Source organism: Siphateles boraxobius, unplaced genomic scaffold, assembly GCF_051911475.1.
Source record: "Siphateles boraxobius isolate OS27281-9 unplaced genomic scaffold, OSU_SipBor_1 66, whole genome shotgun sequence".
NCBI classification, from domain to species: Eukaryota; Metazoa; Chordata; class Actinopteri; order Cypriniformes; family Leuciscidae; genus Siphateles; species Siphateles boraxobius.
In genome coordinates, this window is record NW_027509193.1 from 2,018,267 (window position 1) to 2,043,255 (window position 24,989).

Genomic DNA, 24,989 nt, shown 5'->3' on the forward strand with positions numbered 1-24,989 from the left:
TCAGATTCCAGATTTACAAATAATTGTATCTCAGCCAAATATAGCCCTATCCTAAAAAATCATACATCAATGGAAATCTTATTTATTCACCTTTCAGATGTACAAAAAATTGACCCATGTGACTGGTTTTGTGGTCCAGGGTCACAAATGTGTTCATAATCCTGATCTGAGCTGGTCTATACAAGATAATTTCATGTTGGTGTGCTTGTAGCAGTGCCACTGACCAGGGTGGAGATGCTGATTTATTTTAGGTTGATAGATTTCCACATTCCAGTCAGGCTTTTCTAAAGGAAAAGGATATTTTCAGAAGACGTTTGTGAACCCTGCATAGAAGAGGAAATGTAATGTAACAGTGTAGTAGCTGCTATCCACAAACCCAAAGAGGCAAAACCCCCATTCATCTGCCCTTCCTCTGAGCATCCACCCAAAACCACTGCCCTGCCAGGAATGTGAGGTGGGTTTGGCCCAGTGGCACAATAGAAAGACCTGAGAAAGACACACACACACACACACACACACACACACACACACACACACACACACACACACACACACACACACACACACACACACACACATTCTATCCTGACTACCTTCAGAGGAACCTGCATCCACCCACCTCTATCCATACAGTCTGTGTTTACATGTTAACAATCATCTGTTTCAGGCAATACCACACAGAGACTGGTGTTTGTTTATTAAAGGTACAGTGTAACTTACATGAATCATTTGCTTTCACAATGACAACATTGTAGCCAGTCATAAATAAAAGCTACAAATCTAGGACAGAATGTTACTAGATGTTCTAGTCTAAATGAAACCGAGATGTACCACCGAGAATAAAATACATTTGGTTTGAACATTCTGTGAGCAGCACACAAATAAATGAGTCTGAGTTTGATGCTGTTTCACATTGTACTTTATGTCTGAACAGCATCAATCAATGTTAGTACCAGCGTGAGAGTTGGTGCACAACTGAGTTTGGGAAACTGGTTTCATACCAACCTAACAAAACAATATCTGATGTAAAACAGATCAAAAGCTCTATTGTGAAAGTGCCCAACTAAACCAACCATCAGAAGATGGAAACCATTTAGAGTTCAGTACCCCAGGGTTCGATACATGGCCCCCTCCTGTTCTTTATATGCAGACCAATGTCTTTTGAGTACATTTTTAAAATGTGAACTTTGTCAAATTAAGCACTAGACCAACTAAACCAACCATTAGAAGATGGAAAAGTTTGTTGCATGAAGTTCTCAAATAAAACTTATTTAAAACTTATTTCACACTACAACTAACAAATGCTTCTGGATAAATACTGAGACAAACTAAAGAATGTAAGTGACATGGATGCAGCCACAAGACCAAAGGTATTTCCTTTGCCTGGATCCTGAGCTTGTTTGTAATTAAAAAGGACAGCTTCAGGACCAGATGTTCTTGTCGTTGTTGATGGCCCGAGGGTGGGAGCACTGCTCCTAGATCAGTGCTTACAGACAGGGGAAGTGTGTGATATCTGCACATCCATGAAAAACAATCAGAGGAAACCACTCTCAGCTTTCTGGAGTGCCTTTTCTGTCAACGGCTCCAAGAGCAGATACCCACAGACTGACTACTGCCTCTTTGAAGATTCGCTTTCAAAAAAACACACCGATCACATGATCTTGTCTCTATGGAGCAGTGCTTATGCTATAAATGTGATTATATTTAAAAGCTCGAAATCAAAATGTATTGAAGTTCATTTGAAACAGAATTGAGCCTATAAATCCAACAGGGTTCAGACAGCTTTTGACCGTATTAGAGTAAATTGATTAAAAAAAAATGAATAAAAAAAACATTTTATTTCAGCAAGTTGACAAGGCATTGTCATTCTCATTTTCAATTAGTTTAACTTGATGTGTTAAAATAAACTGAAATAAAATATATAAAATAAACTATTTAGCTAGGCCTATGTTTTTAAATCAAATCAAATTAAAATGATAAAAACTCACAACAAAATTGCTAAAACTTTAACTACACTCGAAATATTGATAAAAACTATGATGGAATCTCAATAATGCTGCTTTTGCCAAAAAATTTTAACATTCATTGTCCACTCATTTTGAGAAACTAAATCTAAAAGGTTAGGTTAGGAAGGTCAGTGCTAAGCATAACTAGAAATATCTATATTAATATTGAATGTTCACAATAAACTATGATTTTAGCTATTGTAGCTATATATAATATTGAGAAAGACCATGATATGACCATAGCGATGATTCATAATTTTTTATTTAGTGATTCATTCTTAAAGCGCATTATTACACCAGTTTTGCGACCTGTAGGACAGTTTAAATAGTGTTCACAATTTAAATTTCTGTTACGAAACGGCATTAGAGTTAGAAAAGTTAGATTTATTTCTGTGAATCAGTTCATACTGTCCATGTAATTGAATTGCTTCAAAACTCTGATTCAATCATCACTCAGAAAAGTGTACATAGAAGGTTCTGTGTGGCATTTTTTTACTGTTTAGTTGTTTTGTAGTTCATCGCCATGTCCTGTTTTGTTACATTGGTTAATAAACGTTAATACAAAGAATAAAAAAAAACAATGTGGAAAACTATATTTCCAGTTTCCTAAGTAATCTTAGTTTTAGTTCTAATTGATTAATTTTGAATCGATGTCTGTTGGTGGTTCCTCTGAACAAAAACAACGTATAGTTCAGCCCAGCCTCCAACATGGCTGTTGACAGGAAATGTTTAAGATCATTATAGCTCAAAGACTCCAAGTCAAAACCTTTTTATGTCAACCTGCTCTTACAGAAAGTCAAAGTACATCAGAGAGCTTCACTGAGATTAATATGCAGGGTGACGTACCCGTGTTTCTTCCTGACAGATGAGTTAGGCAAGAAACAGCAGTTGACCCAGAGAGTCACAGTCGATTTCACCCAACACAAAAGCACTTCCACTTAAGTAATTGCCTCAGAGAAACGGCTTATGTAAGACCAGTCATCTGTGCACGATTGAAAAACAGCCCTGCTATCTTCCCAGATTTCATTCGGACTTCCCCTCGGAGCAGTACAGGAAAGCAACAGGCTTTTAAAAGAAAAAACATGGAAAGAGTCATGTGGTGGTCGTGAAAACATCTGAACAGACCAGGTTTTCTCAATTATTTTCATTCAATCACTCCTTTTGTAGCACAATACAGAATTAAAGCTCTTGTATATTAACAAAAGAAGGAACTTGCAACATCAGCAGCAGGTTTTAAAGGGTTGTTCTTTAACTGAAGATGTACATTATATAGTGTATTTCTGTAGAGAAATGATTTGGAGAAGCGGAAGGGACTCAATGTGTCGTAGGACAACATGACTGTATCGTTTTAACAGAAGACATTTGCTATCGCTTATCAAATACAATTAAGTGCACTTTTTCTCAAGGGTGTACGACCTTCAAACTTCCCTTCAAAATGTTTTAACTTTGAAAAGGGAAGTTTTAAGGTCGTACACCCTTGAGAAAAAGAAGTGCACTTAATTGCATTTGATAAGCGATAGCAAATGTCTTCTGAAAGGTTGAGAATAAGACAGACTGGATTTGAGTAACAGTCACCAGATTTCAATAGAAATCTATGGAATATTTAGATTATCAGCTACGAAGAAGTTTGATGCAAGCCAAGTTTGCCAACATAACTAGATTGCAGGTTTGTATTGTTTAAAGCAGCAGTTTCAACAACGTGATCACTCTGTAGCATCTCTCTATATTCTCTCTATTACACGATTAATAATTAAAAGATCGCATATCTTGATTCAAACATCAACGCGATCTCATTCAGATCTGTGTTAGCGCTGCCGCTGAGCCTGAGACAAAGAGAGCAGTCGTCATGTACAGGTATGAAACAGATTTTCAACCACATAGTATCATTATTTCTGTGTTACAAATATTCAAATCAGTCCCTCCAGAAAAACGCGATTATGCGATCGCATGATTTAGTGCATAATCAGCCAGAGTCTGCATATTCGTGCGGGGGCCGCATTTTTACACCGCACTTTCACCGCATAAATTGCCGATTTCTGCGCAAAATATGCGGGGCTTGCATAATTTCATAATCCCCGCATTTTCGTTGCAAAAAGACACACATCTTAGCAGAAAGTTGAAAGATGTTGTGTTTACTTGACACAAGAGCAGCCATTTCCCCCTGTTGCCATGGGAACGTTATGAAGTGACGTAATTACGCGACGTGAACATCATCGAAAAGCTGCAAACCCCGCGACGAAGTCATGATGAAGCCCGCAAATCATTTTTGTAAGTTTTTTAAGTTTGTGTTTAACACCACGTGTTTATTAAGGTCTGAAATAAAAAAAGATGAGAACTTAAATATTCCCAGCACTTCCTGTGATGTAGTATGCTTGCTTATCATAGGAAGTAATAAGAAATGACCCTTACATTAAGGTAGTAGCCTAGTGAGAACAGGGTGTTGGGGAATCACTTTTTTTTTTCTTCATCAAAAAGTTTTTGCAAGTTCCCGCAGTTTTTGCAAGTTCCCCGCAATTTCATCGCATAAAATTGCATAAATATCCCGCATATTCCATCCATCGCATTTTTTAAGAAAAAGTGCCGCATAATCAAGGATTTTTGCCCGCAACAATCACAAAAAAACTCTGCGTTTTTCTGCAGGGACTGTCAAATTACCACAGAAGTACTGGGATAAACGTCCTATAGTTCAGATATAAACACTGATGTCTACGATAGCGATCAAAATAGAGCAAATCACCTTTTGAAAGTAACTTAGTGCTTCAAATAATGATTGTATCAATTACATTGTTAAGCCATTGTTAAAATATGTATTTGTCATTGAATCATTCATTCAAGCGTTTCGGTCAGAAACGCTGATTCATCCAGTGATGAAACAAGTGAATTCTTTATGAGTGAGTCATTGAACCATTCATTCAATCCTATTTTAAAAAAATAATGCATTCAAATTAATGAAATTAAATAGACTACAGCAATTAACATTTCACAGAGGGCAGTTGGCTTAGAGAACAGATCAGCACACTCTGGGTATTCTGGGTAATTTGGTTATGCAGATGACATGAGAATGAATAGGGGGTCTAAGCGGTAAACAGGACTGTCACCATGGGGAGCCCAGCTGTTCTGGAGTCTGGCCTTTTTCCTCGTTGAGTAATGTGCAAATCATTACCACAGGAGCAGCACACACACACACACACACACACACACACACACACACACACAAAAGACACCGGGGTTACAACTGTCTGAACAGAAATTAGAGCGACGCTTGAGAAAACCACAACAAGATCTTTCTCAGACGGCTGGACAAAATAATCCTCCAGCTTGTGAACACAAAGATGATCTGTTCATCATATGATCAGCTTTAAGTGGTGGTAATAATGTTCCTCCTGGAACTGTGTAATTGGCTGTGGTGTGAAACTGTGTATTAAAAGTGTTTACTCAAGGATGGAGGCTGAATGGAGTTGTTTGTCTTCTGTGGGAACTAACGTGCAGTGGAGGTCGTCCTCAACATGCCAGCCGCCCACAGTCAATAACTGAAGAAGCACTATAGGTGTGCGACCTGCCAAGTGCACTACAGTGTGTAGGTGTGTGTTTCACAGTTGTCATAGCGCTGTTATAATTGCTTGGGAATACAAAGCCATTTTTCAACTGCACATATGGACAAAAAAAAAAAAAAACATCAAAGCAATGAAACTGAATTGTATGGTGGATGTAATTAGACTTCTCCAAGAATAAAGTATGACCAATTTAGATTTAAGGGTTAGGTTTAGGGTTCAACTGTGGTAGGACCATAAAGTGATTACATTAATATACAATTACCATATTCATCATCCACCCATACTTTGGCATGGTGCTCCAAGGTACTAGTTCAAATACTATCATGGAATTACCAAGGATCATGTACAAAAGACCATATCATAGTACTTTGTTGTTGTATTTTACAAGATATTGCATGAATGTACCAGTACACTTACAAAAGTATATATTTTGTGTGATAATACCATTAAATCAGTGTATTTTAATATATTAAGGAAATTACAATGCCACATATGTAATCAGATGTTCAGATTAGTGTTGTTCAACCAATACTTTTTTTCAATGGTTGATTCGAATTATTACATAACTTCCCTTGTGAAAAAGAAGTAAACTTTAGTATACTTTTAAAAAGAGCACTTACTATGAATAACAAGAATACACTTAAGTGTGAACTGAATGTAATGTTTTCAGACACTTAATTGCATGTTCAGTGCACTTAAATGAAAATGTAATTGTTTAAATGTATATGAAATGAAATTCAACTTTAAAAAGTTTGACCCAATTAAGTAGGACTCTTTATATAGCCTAACTTCATAATTACTTCTATTGTCTTCGAAATATGGTTAATTACCAATTTCATGCACTGACAGGCATTTTTATGATAAACTAAAATATAGCCTACTTTGATGCCATTTCCATTGTACACTTAAATATATTTGTAGTTACACATTTGTAACAATTAAGTTTAGTACCTACATGTAAAATATATTAAATGTAATATTAACTAACACACGAGTAAAAGTGACACACGAGTAACACACGCAAAAAGTGTTATGGCAAATATTGCAAGAGTAGCCTGAATGATTACTTTATTTACTTCTAAGAATACCAAGGTACTTTTTAATCATCCTAGCGCGTGGTCTCTCACCGTATCCGAGCTCACGGATGTTCTCAGTTTCTCCACCGCGGGAATGTAAACGGGGATGATCTCTCCGTTCCTCTCCGGCACCGGGGGCGGCGGCGTGTCGTCCCGCATCATCTCGTCGCTGATCTCGGGCTCATCGTCACATTCGGGCACCGGAATCCCCTCCGTGACGAACTCCCTCACACACTTCAGCTCGTGTTTCTTCAGCAGCAGGTCGGTGTCCACGTCCACCACTATGAGCTCCAGGTTCCCGGCGCTCGCGCGTATCCTCGCCACGACCTGCTGATGGCTGTCGCTCTCCACGCGCTCTCCGTTGACGAACACCAGCCGGTCGCCCGCGCGCAGACCGGCCAGCTCGGCGGGGGAGTCGGGCTCCACCAGGCGGATGAACTGCCCGCTTTTGCCCTTCTCTCCGTGCAGATGGAAGCCGTATCCGTTCTCGCCCTTGTCCAGGACGCACAGTCGCGGGCGCTGAGTCTGGCTGGGCATCATGCGAGTTCACCAATGGATTTAATCTGACAGCCTAAGAAATTCAGAATAACCGAGGGTCCTGCGCTCAGGTGCTCACGGATGAAGCATGTTAACCCGCGCAGTCTCAGTAAATGAAGGGATTTGTTGTTGATAAAGTCTGAAGAGAAAGTTCGAGTGTTCGAGAGTTTGATAGGCAGCACATCAATACAAACCCAGCCCATGGAGGAGTGACTCCTCTGGATCCTCCTCTTCTGCTGCCCGCTCAGGACATGGTGAACTGGGGTCATCGCATTCTCTGGGACTGCACTTTTCGCACTTTCCACTTCTGTTGTTTACTCTGATGTCACTCGCACACTCATTTTTTTTCCTTTAACAGAAATTAAACACATATCTGGAATGAAATCAGATATTTCAAAAACCTCTGATGCTCTTCGCGTGTCGATTTTTTTTCTAATGAAATGAATGTAGCTGCTGTAGCCTATTTTAGTTCGATAATTTTTTTTATTTAATATTTTGTATTTATAGGTGATTCTACGGTACTAAATTGTATGTACGCAGTATTTATAATCTATTTTGCTATTCACTTTTTGAGACCTGAAAATTAGCTACATTTCAAACTTAAACTGTCGTAAATCTTGAATGCTAGAGCACAGACTTAAGCTTGATCTCTTTTCAAAGACGAGAAGACGACAGATTATTGCTTAAGTGAAAAAGGTTTTAAAAAGTGAACTTTAAAAAAGTTTCAGAATTGTACGTTAATTGTTATGAAAAATATGAAATATATATTTTCAAAAACACGTTTTACTCTAAAACTGTGAGAAAATCAAAGCCATATATCTACACAAGTTGTTCAAAATTTGAGGTTGATATGTTAAAAAATAACTTTTTCAGTCAGATTTTACTTTAGGCCGCAGTACCAAAAGTTTCCACTAGATGAAATGTGTCTCTCATTCATTTCCAATGCCGTAATTTTTGAACTCAAAGAGCACAAGTGTGACTATTTTTTTCAGGACCATTTAACCTGTTCGAAACATGTTCATGAATTATTGGTTGTTGTTTTTTTTCACATAGCAAATGCCAAAACTTAAAAAAGTTTCATACCATTCCGATGAAAAAAATAAATAAATCGGTCAAACATGACCGAGGAGCACCAGAGGGTCATGTCGAAATGTGTAGCCTACACAGACTTCCCCATATGAAGGAGTCTATGTAGGCTACACATTGACGACCTAATGATCCGTATTATCTTTCCTCTAGGTCTACTGCTACAGTAGGCTATATGGGGAACTGGGGCTAGTTGTCACATAGTAGGCTAATACGGTTCTGAGGCAAACTACGGTTCTGTGTTTCCATTGTGACAATTTACCCCTATTATAGACCTACACCACATGTCGCACTGTTCAATAATCTTTCTGCAGGGCAATAGCAGAGGAAACCAATTGAGTTATAGTCCACATGAAACTATCTTTTTAAAACTAAACTTATAATGTGAGAAATATTCGCTGGACTGTAAAGTTACACAGTCTCCTTTATCTACAATCCTAAAATATGAATTTAAAAAAAATTAATCATTGGTAGTGTTGTAATCGTGTTAAAATAGAAATCTAAATCACCATCTTCTAAAGAACAATTAAAAAAAATCAGGATTACAGTTAATTTGAGATGCATCATAAACTGCAACATTACAGTAACTATAATAAGCAATGCCTATACTTTTTTTGTTAAAGATCATTTGTATTTTGACATTCATGACACTGCCTCCCCTTTTCTCATATCATGCATGATACAACTGCATTACTGTAATGCACAGATAATTATAAATATTAAATTCACATTAGGCTGTATTGGTTGTACTGCCTTCGAGCTTTTGCTGACTTGTATTTTTAAAATACAGTATTTTCTTTAATTAGCATAGGCTACTTAAAGGGATAGTTCACCCTAAAATGAGAATTAAGTCATAATTTACTCACCTGGTGCTGTAATGCTGAATGCCCTTCTTTCTTTTATGGAACACAAAAAGATTATTTAAAAAAATAATAATGTCCTGCTCACGCATGGCAGTGAATTGCGACCAGTATCAAGCTTTTTAAAAAGTAGCCTTTCTGCTCAGTTTACCAAAAACGCGACATGAAAGACAATCAATGTAGCCTAACTTCTTTTCTAGTCCTATTGTGTTCGTCGTAACAATTGCGTTCACATCTCTCAACTGGTACAACATACATTTAATGACATATTTCAAATTACATGAATACATTTCTCAGACACAAACATCACCAAAACGTAGCCTACCTACAGGCCAATTTGCACCTCTTTTCAAAATGGTTAACTTAAGTTCAAAAACATAACAAAAATCTAAAACTAAACACTGAAAGACTAAAATCTGAATCTAAACACTCAAAATATGATCAAAACAATTAGATTTAGCTGCACACCTACACAAGTGTTAGTCTTTCAATTTCACTGCCATCCATTCTCAAGGTGAAATTTAGGAATAATTATGTAGGCCTACTGGAATATAAACATGGACTAAACAGACTACAGACACACAAAAAAAGGTTTCTGCGTTAAATTAAGGACAAATAACTTTAAGCCCAAGTCAAATCAACTTAAATTAGGCTACATTAAACTTTTTTAAAAAATGAGTTGAATCTTGTTTAACTCATAAAGAAGTTGAAATAGCTTATTTTGATGAGTAAAACCAATGGATGTAATTGAAACAATGTAAAAATATAGCATATTTGTCATAACTTATTGATCATATAATTTTTACACTGCAATGAATTATAAACATCAGAGGGTGTCATTCTTGTTTTGTAAATAAACTTTACAAAAGAAAACGCTACCTGTTGTATAGGCTAGTGTTCTTTGGGCCATTGTTTTATGAGTGTGTATTGGTTAAAAAACCTGGAAGAATGAGTTGATTTGAGACATGTAGCACGAAATGCATTTTGAATGTGAAATTCACTGTTGTGCCGTGCTGAAGTTGAAAACTGTGTGAAGAGTTTTGAAAGAGTGACTCAAGCCTATTTAAAAATGCTTCCTAGCGATTGTTAAAAAAAACAAACAAACAAAACACACCATCTTCCAAATGATCGTCTTAAATTGAATGTCCGATTTAGTGTTAGAAAGGCAGCCTTCTTTACTGAGACCTGTTTCTGCAGAAGGTGAATATGCATTAAGCTTAAAACAAACAAACGGAGTCGCAAGTCCCAGATATTTAGCGAACAGGTGCAGTGTGCGGTCACATGACTCAAAATAACCAATAGCAGTCCACAGACCAATGTCTCGCCAAGCTCAAATAACGTTTACATTTATTAATTTGGCAGATGATTGTATGCAAAACAACTTACATGGTACAACACAAGCATTTGCTCATTCAAATAAGACTTGTTCATCTTCTCTTAGACCCATCGGTCAACCTGACTTTCACCTAATTCACTTTATTTAAAAATACAGGACACATATAAACTGGAAAGATAAGGCAACAATTAAATCGATAAGCTCATTATTTATTCGTACTTCTCGGTGTGTAACACCGCCCCCCTGTGGCTTTAAATACTAACAAATGAATCGATGGAAAACACCCAAACAAAGCACACAAAAAGCCCTCTCTTACAAAACACATGTGATTACATCGAACTTTCTCATGGCACTTTGTACTGTGAAAAAAATTATATTTTACAATAGGCTACAGCCCATATTCACATTAACCCCTGTGAATGTCAAACAATCATACTAGTGAGTGTGACGTGAAATGAAACCCATATTACGTAATGATCAAGCTCTGACTCAGTCAAGCTGTGCTATGATTGTTTTGAAGTCAATATATTCTCTGATTGTAAACATAATACTTAACAGAAGCTGATATTTTGACTCTGCAAGAAACTCAAATATACAGGATTTTATAAACACTAGACAAGCTCACTGCCCGGCACATTTGCGTGGCGTATAATGTAATGTAACAACAATATATTTTATACTGCGTGTAGACAGAGGCTATAACCATCAGAGAAACCTGGAAAAATCATGTTACACAGACAGACGTACCTGGATTAATGCAGTTTATAAAGCAAAAACCACCTCCAGAAGCTTATTACTCTGATGTACCTCAGCAGTATTTTGGCTGTATATTCCTGACTAGAAAGCGAACAGGGTTCTGGGGGATCATAGGACACATCAAAACAATGTTCACACACACACACACACACACATCTTCGTATAGAAATATCTTGGACGTGGAGGAGGTCCGTCACACGCGGCAACAGCTGGACTTCTGCTTCTGTGAGTCGATGTAATCGTGGATCTTGAACTTGGGCTCGTGGGGCTGCTGGAGATTTCTGTGCTTCAGTTCTCTGTGTGGAGATTACAGAGTGACGTTTTAAATGTTGTGTGGCAAACTTTAAGTGTTGGTTTGACAAAGCCTTAAAAACAGATTTAAGTCCTTATGCAGTTTCAAGGCCCGTGTGAAAAAGATGAACATCAACACATGACATATTACACCGTGCATGCCAATTATTTTTTGAACAAAAACCAGGCCAAAATGGAAAAGCCATGTGTGCAAACTAAGTGCAGCCTTACTGTTTCTATAGGAATTAAGAGAGTAAGAATCAATCAGTCACTGCTGATCAAATGTCTTTGATTAGGCTAATTGATCATCAGCAAGTATGATCTCCTCTATAAAAGCAGAAGTCTTGTCAGTTTGCTGGTCTGGATCATTCAGGTGTGTGTTCACACAATAACAAGAAGGAAAGACCTCAGCAATGATCTTAGAGAAGCAGTTGTTGCTGCCATTAATCTGAGAACGTTTATACGGCAATTATCAAACCATCTGAAGTCCATCATTCTACTGTGAGGAAGATTATTCACAAGTGGAAAACTTAAGACAGTTGCTAAACTTCACAGCAGTGGACGTCCCAGCTAATTCACCCAAGGTCAGAGAAATCCCAAAACACCCAAGAGCTACACCTCAGACTCTACAGGCCTCAGTTAAAGCTCCAGTAGGTAGCTTTTGTAAACAGATATTTGTTAAAACTCTCATTATGTCCTGAAAGTAGAATATGAGACAGATAATCTGTGAAAAAATCAAGCTCCTCTGGCTCCTCGCTGTGGTCCTACTGCCATTTGCAGAAATACACCGCTCCCGGTCAGAAACAACCAATCAGAGCCAGGAGGAATGTCTTAGCAGTGTCAATCACGCTGGTGTACGCGCTGATCACCCCTCTCTTGCACAGCGCGAGCGCGTACCGTCGTTCGTGACTCTCCTGTTCGAACTCGTTAGGCTTGTTCGACTTGAACCAGCGTTGCACAGACCGATCGGTTGATGACATCAAAGTACCGCGAGAGCGATTAGAGAGCAGACGGCTCCTTATGCTTTTGAATCGCTCTCGCGGTACTTTGATGTCATCAACCGATCGGTCTGTGCAGCGCCAGTTCAAGTCGAACAAGCCTGTTCATCCAAATGAACGAATCTTTTTTCGAGTCATTTCGTTCATTCAACGAACGAAATGACTCCAAAAAAGATTTGTTCATTTTGAACAAGTCTTTTTCGGAGTGATTTCGTTCATTCAACAAACGAATGACTCGAAAAATTATTTGTTCATTTGGATGAACGAGTTCGAACAGGATCACGAACGTGCATCACAGAACAGAGCAAGGCGAGCATTTGTGCTTATAAAACTTAAAGTTTTTTTATTTATTTTTGAAATGACCGATCGTTTCGCTAGATAAGACCCTTATTCATCGTCTGGTATCGTTTAAAACCCTTTGAAGCTGCGCTGAAACTGTCATTTGGTCCTCGAAACGTTTGTGTCCTATTGAAGTCCATTATATGGAGAAAAAGCCTGGAATGTTTTCATCAAAAACCTTAATTTCTTTTGATTCGACTGAAGAAAGAAAGACATGGACATCTTGAATGAAATGGGGGTGAGTAAATTATCAGCTAAAGTTTTTTTTTAAAGTGAACTAATCCTTTAACGTTATCTTAGTAGCTATAACTTATAGAAAGAGTGCAACCTTATAAAGTTACATGTATTGCAAAATACATAATGATTTATGGACCAAGTTTGTAGTCAAAGTATGGGCAGGCCATAGTCAATGTAAAGCATATTGTTGATGTTTCGTCCCTATTAATGAATGTTCCATAACTGTTTAAAATCCGCCGTCATCGGTGGTCCTGCTTACTAGCCTGCGCGTTCACGGCAGGCTCCGCTGTGGGGGAGGAGCTGTGGAGGGAGGAGCTGTAACGCAGCAGAGAGCAAGGAGGTTGGACCTGTAAGTTGTGCTTGTTCAAATTTTCAGGCTAAGTCAACATTTTCTCAAAACTCCCTACTGCAGCTTTAACATGTTCAACCTTTAAGTTCATTAAAGTAAAGACGGTACAAGCATGGCATGTACAAGCATGGGAGGGTCGCCGGGAGAAATAATCTTCTCTCTAAAAAGAAGCACAGCTTAGGTCTGAAAAGTTGCATCTGAAAAAAACACAAGACTTCGGGAACAATGTCCTTCAGACAGATTAGACCAGAGTGGAGATGTTTGGCCATAATGCACAGCACTAAGCTAGGCTTAAACTAAACACAGCATATCAGCACAAACCCCTCATACCAACTGTCCATCACACTGATGGAGGGGGGATGATTTTGGGCCATTAACTCCTCTGTAAACCAAAGTATTCTAGAGTCAAATGTGAGACTATCTGTTCGAAATCTAAAGCTTGACTGAAACTGGGTCGTGCAGCAGGACAATGATCCCAAGAACCCCAGCAAATCTACAACAGGATGGCTGAAAAAAGAAAAGAATCAAGGTTTTGCAGTAACCCAGTCAAAGTCCAGTGCCCGGTTGCACAAAGCACCTTAAGGTTTTCCCTTAAGTATGATACTTAAGGGTCGATTTCCCCTTACCCAAGAGAATAACTTAAGGGTGTTGCATATAATCTCTTAAACGGTTCTCTTAGGTAAGGGAAACATTTAAGTGTTTCACGACAGAGATCCTGGATTGACGTTATAAACGTCTGTTGTTGCCATAGATAAGCAAAACACTATCACTAGCAATTTCACAGTTTCATCAAATAAAGTAGGCTAGGATATCGGAATGGATAAAGAAAAAAAGAAAGAAAGCCTAATTGGACAGAGGAGAAATGCATTCTTCTTGACGAATACAATTTTGAAAAGCAAACGAAATCCTAATGTAACTGCTGCTGCAAAAAAAACCCAGAAACGATGGGAAGAAATAACGGGAAAAAAAATCAATGCAATGAATCTTGACGTGAAGAGGACGGTTCAGGAAGTCCTTAACAAATACGAAAACATCTCTGTGGTCGCAAAAAAAGAGCTGAGCGCTTTATAAGAAAGAAGCCAACAAAACAGGTAAGATTAAGCAAGACTACGCTTTTAAGATTGTAGCAGTTATGCACCGCACCATGGTGAAGAGTGTGCTTTATTGCTGTACATTGCACGTTGATCAAATCGGTATTCTTGCAACAATTTTTCATCGCTAAGATGGTCCAAAGGGTTCTCCCTATCCCTAAAAATTCTTCTTTGCACAATGATCTTCAGCTGGTTCCATAAATTCAGCAAAGTCGTCTTATTTTTGTCCACGTTACTCTTAAGGTTACGATGTCCAAACCTTAAGTTATACTTAGGGAAATGACCGTTAAGGGGTTTTATGCAACACTTTTTTTAAGGGATTACTTAAGTGAAAAAACAGCATTTAAGGGAAATTCTAAGTGTTTATGACATTTCACTTAAAGAAACCCTTAAGTAACACTTTTTATTTTGCAACACCCTTAGGTTTAAGGGAAACATAAGGGCGAACTTAAGGGCAAATTACACTTAAGGTGCTTTATGCAACCGGGCACAGACCTCAGAGGAGACCTTACGAAAGCTGTGCATAAACAGATGCCCACAGACCTCAATGAACTGAAGCAATGTTGTAAAGAAGAGCGTGACAAAATTCTTCCACATCAATGCGAGAGACTGATACTGTCAGAGAACAATTCCTTAAACTTATTGCTGCTAAAAGTGGCTCTACAAGCAGTTGAATCATAGGGTGTACTTAGTTTTTCACACATTGCTTCTCCATTTTGGCTTTATTTTTGATAAATAATGAAACTGTGTAAAATGTCATGTGTTGTTGTTCATCTCAGTTTGCATTTACCAAATTTTAAGACCAGATGATTTTTATTGTTCTGATACGTAAAAGCATAGAATTCAACAGGGTGTCCTTTCTTTTTCACATGACTGTACTACACAATAGAGAGGAAAAGACTAGCTCAACTTCAGTTTCATGCTAACTTTAATATGTGTTTATACAACTGTATATGATCAATAGTTATAGTGACACTTGTTTAAAAGTTAAAATTCACTTAAAGTATGAATAAAGATAGTCTCAGACCTTGCTATGGCTTGGAAAGCGAGTTCCACATTGACACCGGTCTTGGCACTTGTCTCCATGAAAGGGACTCCATATTGCTTTAGTAAAGAAAGTGTTGAAGTTAAATAAAAATAACTGTTCACTGATCATTTGAATGAGTGTTAAATACACATCCACTCATACCTTCGCCAGCTTCTCCCCTTCTTCGTGTGTGATGACCCTCTCAGCAGCCATGTCTGACTGGAGGAACACAAACACACATCAAAAACACATTTTATTACCGATAATCGGGCCTACATACCCATGTTATCCTACAAAGTCAAACTAACCAACAAGAGTGTGAATAGAGGTCCAGTTTTGAATATGCTGCTATGATTTTAGTAAAGAAACATTCTGAGATAAACAAGTTAACCCTGTAAAGCCTGACATATGTAATAATAGTGATGGGTAATGGCGTAGTGTAGGATGATTCTGATACTTTTCCTTCAGACTTTGATTCCATTCAGTTAGAGGATATTAAAACATATTTGATATTTTGAGCCGATTTCAGAAGACACATTGTCGTCATTTGTTGTGCGTCTCCTAGAACGGAGGCGTTTGTTTTCGGAAAGGCATAAAAGTCTGTCTTATGTCATCCTCAGTTGTTTAGTTTATGATGACCAGTTTTTCTCTTTAAACATTCACAAAGTTGGCAAGTAACACACTGAATTAAACGTAAAATTAATCAGTAATCTGTTTTATGTCAAATCTTTTTTTCGTGTAGTGTATTCCAGCTTTAAAGGGTAAGTTCGACGTTTTACAAGTAAAGCCCTATTTTAAGATCGTTTCTGATTAAATCAAACGGTTAAGATATATATATATATATATATATAAGATATATATAGGTGGGGGGGGTGCTAACACAAAAACCTAAAATTCTCGGGACAGCAGCATGTCTCCAAATTTTAATCTTAACCGTTCGATTTAATCAGAAACGATCTTAAAACAGGGCTTTACTTGTAAAAAGCCGAACTTACCCTTTAAAGGCACTGTATGCAAGTTTCGCCACTAGAGGTCGCTTATTCAAAACAATGACGCCGTGAATGAGTGCGGAATCATGGGAGTTTTGTCTTCACCTCCACAGCCGATGGAAAGCAATCCGACGGGACTCGGGCAGAGATCATGTTCATGGATGAGCGAATGGATTAAATTTTATTAACATTACTGTGGTGTGAAGCAGGCCGGGAGCGAGAGCCACAGGACATTTTACATTGCTGTTATAATTATGCTTATATGCCGCAGTCGCACCTTTCTTTTTGTTGCTTATGTTTATTTTACGATTAGAGTTACGATTAACGTTCAACCTCATTCTTCCCTGAACTTTATGACAGTTATTTTTTATCATTTAGATTCACATTATTTTATGTCATTCTAATAAAACAGCGAGTGCTGAATTACTACTCATACGGGTCACTTTAGACAAGATATTCAAACAATACAACTAGTCGTATTGAGCTGTATAACAATGATTATTTTTCTGTCGATAAAAGTATCCAAACAGTTGCTCACCTGTAAAACATAATATTTGAAAGCGTCGTTAGTGAAGTAAACCAGAAATCGAGTGTAGCGCGGATATGACATCATTGACAGGCGACGCAATGACACGGTCCGTTACACTGGTTAAAATATCTGATTTCTCTGGATTTAAACATTGTTGGAGACATTTGGGATTATGCAAGTACACAAGTCGACAAAATGTATAACATTGTTCTAGTGGTTTTTGGATATTTTAATCCAAAATTCTTATATGTTGTGCCTTTATGTTTTCAATAAACGGATACATGATCCCTTAAATATGGAGGGACTCACTTATGTAACTTTTTGTTCAAAATGAATAAAGTTTAAATAATATACGAGTACATCATAAATCCATCTTTCAAACCCTGTTTTCGTCTTGATTCACTAACATATTATAAGTGTTAATATGGTAACAATAAGATCGCATTTGTTAATATCAATGCATTAACTTGAATGAACAAAGAGCAATATGTTTTTTTACAGCACTTTTGAACCTATGTTAATGTTAATATCAATACAATGTTTGACCTTATCAGACTAGCAATCTTATGTACGGCCATTAATTTAAAAACATCAGCGTTTCCAATTATTCAAAATAACAGCATAAGTTATGGCACTTATATGCTCATGCAACATTAAGTCTTGTGGACAATGTACTTTGGCTGTGTGCATTTATATATTCCCAGTCCCTTTTCATCATTTAGTCCATTACCAGCGATTTATAATATAAATGAGGCTCTCTGGCTCAATCAGTCCATTAGGGGGCGCTATCTAATCCAGCGCAAAACCAGTTAGTGCAGTTACACCAGAACACACCCAAATGGCACATCAAACAATGGAAGAAAGATGACAAAAGGTGTGTGGTAAAAATGCTTGGAACAAAAATGAATTACTCGCTAAAATGACAGTACAGTAATAAAATGATTTTTTTTTTTAAGTGAAAAAAAAGTGAGTGTCTGTGTCTGCATATGCATTAAAACACGATTTGTACCTTTCAAGAGGGTCTACTTATCTCGGTTCATTCCTTTCAGGAAGTCCCACTTACCTTGTTGCCAAGCAACATGATGACCACATCCTTCTGTGCGTACTCATAGATTTCAGTCAGCCAGGCCTGCATAGCAATAGACATGCAACAACAACAAACACACGCTTAGAAGGACAAGAAACACATCTGCAGTAGAAATGTCTTACACACAACCCACGCTAACAAAAGCAGGGAAATAAGAACCTCAAATGAACACATTTTTAAATGTCTCAAATGTTTGTTTGTCTTACTCTGATGTTGTCGAAGGAGGCCTTTCGTGTGATGTCATACAGCAGCAGTAGAGCTGAAATGGAAAGGACATTATGTTCAAGTCATGCCGTATGATTCAGAGCTGAGCTGACTCAAGTCTGCACTGTGGGACTGAACGTTTTCCACAGAGACTGAGATTCAAATGAAACCGTGTAAAGATTGATTGTAAAAGATCGTTCAGACCAGTGGATGACCAATGTGAGCTTTTCATTGATCGAAGAAATGCCAATAACTAGAGAGCAGAGCTAATTATGACTGATATAATGCCAATATACACTCACCGGCCACTTTATTAGGTACAACTGCACGTTAATGCAAATATATAATAATCCAAACACATAGCAGTAAGTCAATGCATTTAGACACGTAGACATGGTCAAGACGATCCGCTGAAGTTCAAACTGAGCATCAGAATGGGGAAGAAAGGTGATTTAAATGACTGTGTAGTTTTGGGCTGGTCTGAGTATTTCAGAAACGGCTGATCTACTGGGATTTTCACACACACCCATCTCTAGGGTTTACAGAGATTGATCCATAAAAGAGAAAATATCCAGTGAGCGGCAGTTCTGTGGATGAAATGCCTTGTTGATGCCAGAGGTCAGAGGAGAACCCGTTCAGCGGATCGTAAGGCAACGGTCACTCAAATTACAAGTCGTTTACAATGGAGGTCTGCAGAAGAGCATCTCTGAACACACAGCATATTTAACCAGCAGAAGAGCCACAGCAGCTGAGAACTGGAAACTGAAGCTACAATTCACAATAGCTCACCAAAACTGGACAGTAGAAGACTGGAAGCACATTGCCTGGTCTGGCGAGTCTCGATTTCTGCTGATACATTCAGTTTGTCGGATCATAATATGACATGAAAGCATGGATCCATCCTGCCTTGTATCAGTTGTTCAGGCTGCTGGTGCTGTAATGGTGTGGTGGATATTTTCTTGCCACACTTTGGGTCTCTTAGTACCAATTGATCCTCGTTTAAAAAAAAACAGTTAACCTGAGTATTGTTGCTGACCGTGTCCATCACTTTATGATCACAGTGTATCATCTACTGATGGACACTTCCAGCAGGATAACACACATCACAAAGCTCAAATCATCTCAGACTGGTTTCTTGAACATGTTCACTAACTCAAACGGCCTCCAGTCACCAGATCTCAATCCAAGAGCAGCTTTGGGACGTGGAGGAACGGGATTTGCATCATGAATGTGCAGCCGACAAATCTCCAGAAACTGCGTGATGCTTTCATGTCAATATGGACCAACATCTCTGAGGAATGTTTCCAGCAGTCTGGATCTCTGCCACGAAGAATTAAGGCAATTCTGAAGGCGAAAGGGGGTTTGACCCAGCACTAGCGAGGTCTACCTAATAAAGTCGCCAATGAGTGTAAATACATATTTTAATAACCGAACAATTTACACAAAATTGCTCAAATGCAATGAACATGCATTTTTGGCTATATATATTGAATAAAATAAAATGTATTTAAACTGGAAATTACCAAATAATATTTAATGTTTTTTTACTGAACATTGGTATCAAACATTAAATTATATTGCTGTTACCACTATTTTATAAAAGAATTAAGTCAGTCAAGGGTGTATATTTGATTGATTTAACCACTGTTAGTTTAATTGCTTCTATTGTTCTCATTTGTAAGTCGCTTTGGATAAAAGCGTCTGCTAAATGAATAAATGTAAACCAGTTTACTACTCTTTGTGGTGCACCTAAGAACAGCCATTTTCAATGACAGACACACAGAAAATTAACAAGTGCTGAAAAGCAATAAACATTTTTTGTAAGCAATATTTATTCAATACACTTTTCAAAGCAAAAAATAAATATAAAGTAAAACAAAACAAAAAGCAAAGCAAAAAATAAAGCAAAACAAAAAACCCCAAAGAAATTACCATAAATACCATGAATATGTTTATTGAATTACTAAACATTTTATTATATTGTTGTTACCGCTTTAGAAAAAAAAATTCACTTGAGGCTAAATATCACAGTGATTTGACCAGTTTACTCCACTTTGTTTCAGGCACAAGAAACGCCGTGATTCATGGTAAAATCATGGTAATGCATGGCCTCTCGTGACGTACAGCTTTAATAAGACACGGCACCAATAATGAAGTCTATCAGACGGTGTCGTGTGATTTCTCAGTGAAGGTGTGATATTTACCCTGAGCGTCTCTGTAGTACGCGTGAGTAACGCTGCGGAACCGCTCCTGCCCGGCCGTATCCCAAATCTGCAGGAGAGGAGCGTTAACAGGTGAGGCTTCATTTACAAGTCAGGCACACAACAACATGAATCACATCCCAGACACAAACATAGTGTCGGCCCACATCTGGGACATGTGGATTCAACACGTGCCAGATGTGGGCCGGATCTGGGCCGACACTATGTAGCTGACTGGGATCTCAAATGTGGCAAAGAGGGAAACCTGAAATGCATTTAGAATATTTTGATTTGTGGTTTTGTCCTGATGTAATAAACCTTATCTGTGAACCGGCAGGAGGCCAACCGAATTCAGTTTTCTGAAATAAATGTGACTGGTGCTTGCCTGTGCAAAACACACACCTCCACGATGCTAGAGCAGTGATGAGATTTTAGTAATCCGTTTTTTTTATCTGCCAGCAGACGTCTGTTCAAGTCACATGATTTGAAACACCATTCAGGACGAGTTCAATACAGTCCTCCCATACTGATGCTTGTGTCAGCAAACACCACTAACAAGAGGTATAAATATGTAAATAGACTATGAACTTGTGTTTGCTTACCTGGAGTTTGACCTTCATGTTATCCACAGTCACCACCTTATTCTACAGGCAACAGGAAGAAGAAACGCCCATTAAAACCACAAAATAATGAACAGTGAATACTATGTTATTCAAGGAAATCACACACACACAGGAAAACAATTTAGCTATACTAAAGTGAGATCTCCAACTATGCTATTTCGCTTTTGTGAGGCCAGTCTCTCCACACAGACTTAATTATATATTGAAGATGAAATAACAGACCAGCTCCCTGCTTAATTTCCTGTTGACGTCAGCCGTTACTTCCTTTGTGAGCAAAACATTTTAAAAATCGCACCTTCTGCACTGAGAGAACCAGACTTATCTTTTCATGCACCAAATGGCAGTGCAATCAGAGACGTCAGTCACACAAATGGAAGTGAGATTTCCAGAGATGAATAATTATCATCCGCAGACATTCACAAATAACATCTACAGGAAACCATTTAGGCCCGACCAATCATTCAGTGTAGTTAATGCTGACGGATCAAAAAGCGTAGGTGTTTAAAGGTGAAGAGAGGCATTTGTTCGTTACTTTCTCTTTTCTTGGCAGACACGACTGAAAGCATGTGGATTTATAGGTGCCACCAGTTGGATAGAAATTACACAACATGTCTGACTTAATGTTACCCTACATCATCCTTTAATTTCCATTATCAAACAGTTGTAACCCTCAGACCAAAATGATAATGCTTGAACACCAATGAAATGCCGGAGTGCTCCTCATCTATTAACTAGATACCCTCAAGAAAGTGACAAAGAATAGGCCATATTCTGTCATCATTTATTCACATTCATGTTTCAAACACGTATGACTTCTTCCATGGAAGACAAAAGGAGAAATTTGTTGAGTAAAGTGTTGTTATTGTTAACGAAAACTAAACCTATATAAATTTTTTTTTTTTGGCAATTGAAATAAAGCTGAAATAAAATATATATTTTAAATTGAAAAACAAACTTTATCGACCCGGGATGTCATTCACTACCCTCCTCCTCATTCATTTTTTAAAGTTAGACTTCAACAAATATTCCTCAATTCATTATAAACAATATAACAAGAAAAATAAAATAAAATCATAAAAGAATGCCCGTTTTCCCATTAATTTTCTTTTTTGTAAAAATTGTATAGGGTCGTAAACAACTTGAGTATATTTTTTTTCTGCACAACAATAATGGAAACTTTGATGACTAAATAAGCACAATTCACATTTATTCCTCAAGGTGGCGATGTCTGCTACACAATGATGAAGTGACGTTTCACTCATAGTCACTACAGGCAGAAAACAAAAGAATACGAAGAATCATCAGCAAAACCTGAAATGACTCTGATGAGGAAACTGATGATCGTATGAAACATCTGCTTAAACTGAACCCTTCCAAGCTCCAAAAGGTCACAAAATATGCTTCATTTAATTCTTCTGTAATTGTTACACTAATATCAGGAGAGTTTTATATTATCACGACAGATAGAGATCCATACGTGTTATGTTTACATCTGGATTGCTAAAGACCCGAATATGTAATGATTGCATTTAAGGGTTAAACGAACAGTTAAAATTTGGCTTGGCAACTAAAAATAATGTTAACTAAGAATACTAAAATGTAGTGGTGTTCAATTCCAGTTTTTTTTGCAGTCGACTCCGAGTAGTAAGAATGGACTCCTCGGCTTCATTTACTTTACATCGAAACAGGATCAGGAATAAAACAAGACTGCAGTCGTTGTTACCAGCGTTGGGGGTAATTCAATACAGTGCAACTAATGCAAGAAATGTAATCAGATTACTTTTTCAAGTAACTAAAATAAAAAATTACTTTTAAATTCACAAAATATCTGAGCTACTTTTTCAAATGCTAGAAAACACCTACCGTACAGGTGTGAATTTGCATTTCCTTCAGCCTGAGGCACAATGATTTCACTTTTGGTGTGAAAGGGCCTTTATATTTGCCAGAAATATCACTTTTTTTTCCTTTTCTTATTAATAAACAAGCAAGCCCAGCTCAGGTGCAAGAAAGTAATGCAACGGTAACAACCCAACTAAGTATGACAGAAAAGTAACTAAGTAACGCATTACTTTAAAAAGTAACTTTCCCCAATTTTTTTCCTTACATGAAGGCTTAAATTCCCCTTATTTAAACACTTTTACATGACAGTCCAAATGAGTTAAATTTAGCCATGACATTACCTTGAAAATTGATCAGTAGTTATTGACGTCGTGACCTATTACCGATGCATAATTTTATTATGGTGGTCGAATATTATATCAGGGTTAAATGAACAATAAAGAAAGTGTACTTTAATTAATTCATGTCATCATAACAGTGACGGCGCTAAACCAGTTTTATATAAATATTGCATTAATATAAATACACATTTGTCAATTAAACTACAAAGCTGGCACAGAGGTATGAGGTATTAAAAGCTACAGTTACTAAAGTGGAAAAGATGAGATTCAATTTCTGCTAAGTTTCTCCTTTTGTGATTCACACAAGGAATAAAAAGGCATGTTAGGAGCAACAGGGGAGTAAATGACAACAAAACAGTTTTCACGGTTGACTATCACTAATGCATGCTTCGGCTACTTAAAGCACCTTCCAGGACGTTCTGCATAAAAAATTAAATAAGAGCACAGCACAAAGCCATTTGAGAAGAACATGAACCGGTTCAATAAGAGCGCAGGTATGTCTCTATTGTTCCTTCAATCTGACGGGAATGAAAACACAATTCTTTTTCTTGACAAAACTGCGTTCAGCAGAGCTCAGATGTCTCATTCTTTCTCTAAGGGCAAAACCATCACAAGCTGCAGAAAAAGATAAATTGAAAATCCAGTGACAAAACTGGTATTGATGATTAGGCTCGGGAATTGAGAAATGCTTCTTTTTCAGAACCGCTTCTACTTTTTTTTTAAATGAAGGAATGTTCCATTCATAATGTTCTGTTAACACTTCTTGATTGTATGCATTCTGGAATTGAATGCATTGAAGAATGCATACAATCAAGATAAAGTAGTCGACAATTGAAATGGGTCAAAATCTTTAATCAAAGTTATACATGAATTTTGAACAATACCCATTCTTGTCTTAGGACAACTTTGATAAACTTTTTTGATCCACTTCAAATGTTGACTACTGTGTGTGTGTGTGTGTGTGTGTGTGTGTGTGTGTGTGTGTGTGCGTGCGCGTGCGTGCGCGTACGAACAAATACATACACGAGTGTGTGTGTAGGTCTATGACTTAAAGTTATATTAAAAAACAAAATAGTCTTCATTCTTATGATGTTCCAAACGCATATCATATTACTTGTTCCACAAAATGCAAAAGGTCGAAGCAAAGTTCCTTCAAGTCAAGTCATTTCACTCTGCGGTCATCTTTAGTCAACTATTTCAGTCATTCAAGCACAGCTCCCATCTCTTTGAATTAGGAAACAAAATTCTTCAAAGCTGTTCACCAAGCTTACGATTAAATTTAATTTATGAAATCACCACTGAAATCTGACAACAGCTATCTCAAACTTATGCTCAAATAGTGTTAAAAAGTCTTCTACAACAGTTCGTTCTGGTTCTTGAATCTAATTAGCAAAGAGCCTTTTCCAGTCATGCAATCTTAAACCAGTCTGTCACCACGGTAATCTCTTAACGGTGTGTATCACTCCGCTTGCAGCGAGTGTCATTGCGGACGAGCAAACACCATCATTTTACAAGTACTACTGTTGTTGTGTCACGGAATGTAATTTTTAGGTGAGAATGTAGTTATTTAGATCTGGGGGAAAAAAAACAATACTTAGGCCGCGTGTCCACCAAAGCATTTTTAGCCAGCTGA

General features: G+C 37.6%; 2 protein-coding genes across 4 annotated transcripts in view; both read right to left on the bottom strand.

The window, feature by feature from the left end:
- The window catches only part of nherf1b (NHERF family PDZ scaffold protein 1b), a 39,133-nt gene extending 31,699 nt beyond the window's left edge, over positions 1-7,434 (bottom strand). The window contains exon 1 of one of the 2 annotated variants that reach the window (XM_077211630.1): positions 6,688-7,434. In XM_077211630.1, the coding sequence (XP_077067745.1) occupies positions 6,688-7,176 (489 nt within the window). In that variant the 5' untranslated portion in view covers positions 7,177-7,434. The remainder of the gene's footprint in view (positions 1-6,687) is intronic. The other variant, XM_077211631.1, reaches the window with a different exon arrangement.
- Positions 7,435-10,449: 3,015 nt separating this feature from the next.
- The window catches only part of LOC143721342 (ras-related protein Rab-37), a 39,231-nt gene continuing 24,691 nt past the window's right edge, over positions 10,450-24,989 (bottom strand). For both annotated transcript variants that reach the window (XM_077211636.1, XM_077211637.1), the window contains exons 3-9: positions 21,156-21,197; positions 20,557-20,623; positions 18,355-18,407; positions 18,125-18,190; positions 15,706-15,762; positions 15,544-15,620; positions 10,450-11,507 (exon numbers count right to left, since the gene is read on the bottom strand). In XM_077211636.1, coding sequence (XP_077067751.1) covers positions 11,405-11,507; positions 15,544-15,620; positions 15,706-15,762; positions 18,125-18,190; positions 18,355-18,407; positions 20,557-20,623; positions 21,156-21,197 — 465 coding nt within the window. In that variant the 3' untranslated portion in view covers positions 10,450-11,404. The remainder of the gene's footprint in view (positions 11,508-15,543; positions 15,621-15,705; positions 15,763-18,124; positions 18,191-18,354; positions 18,408-20,556; positions 20,624-21,155; positions 21,198-24,989) is intronic.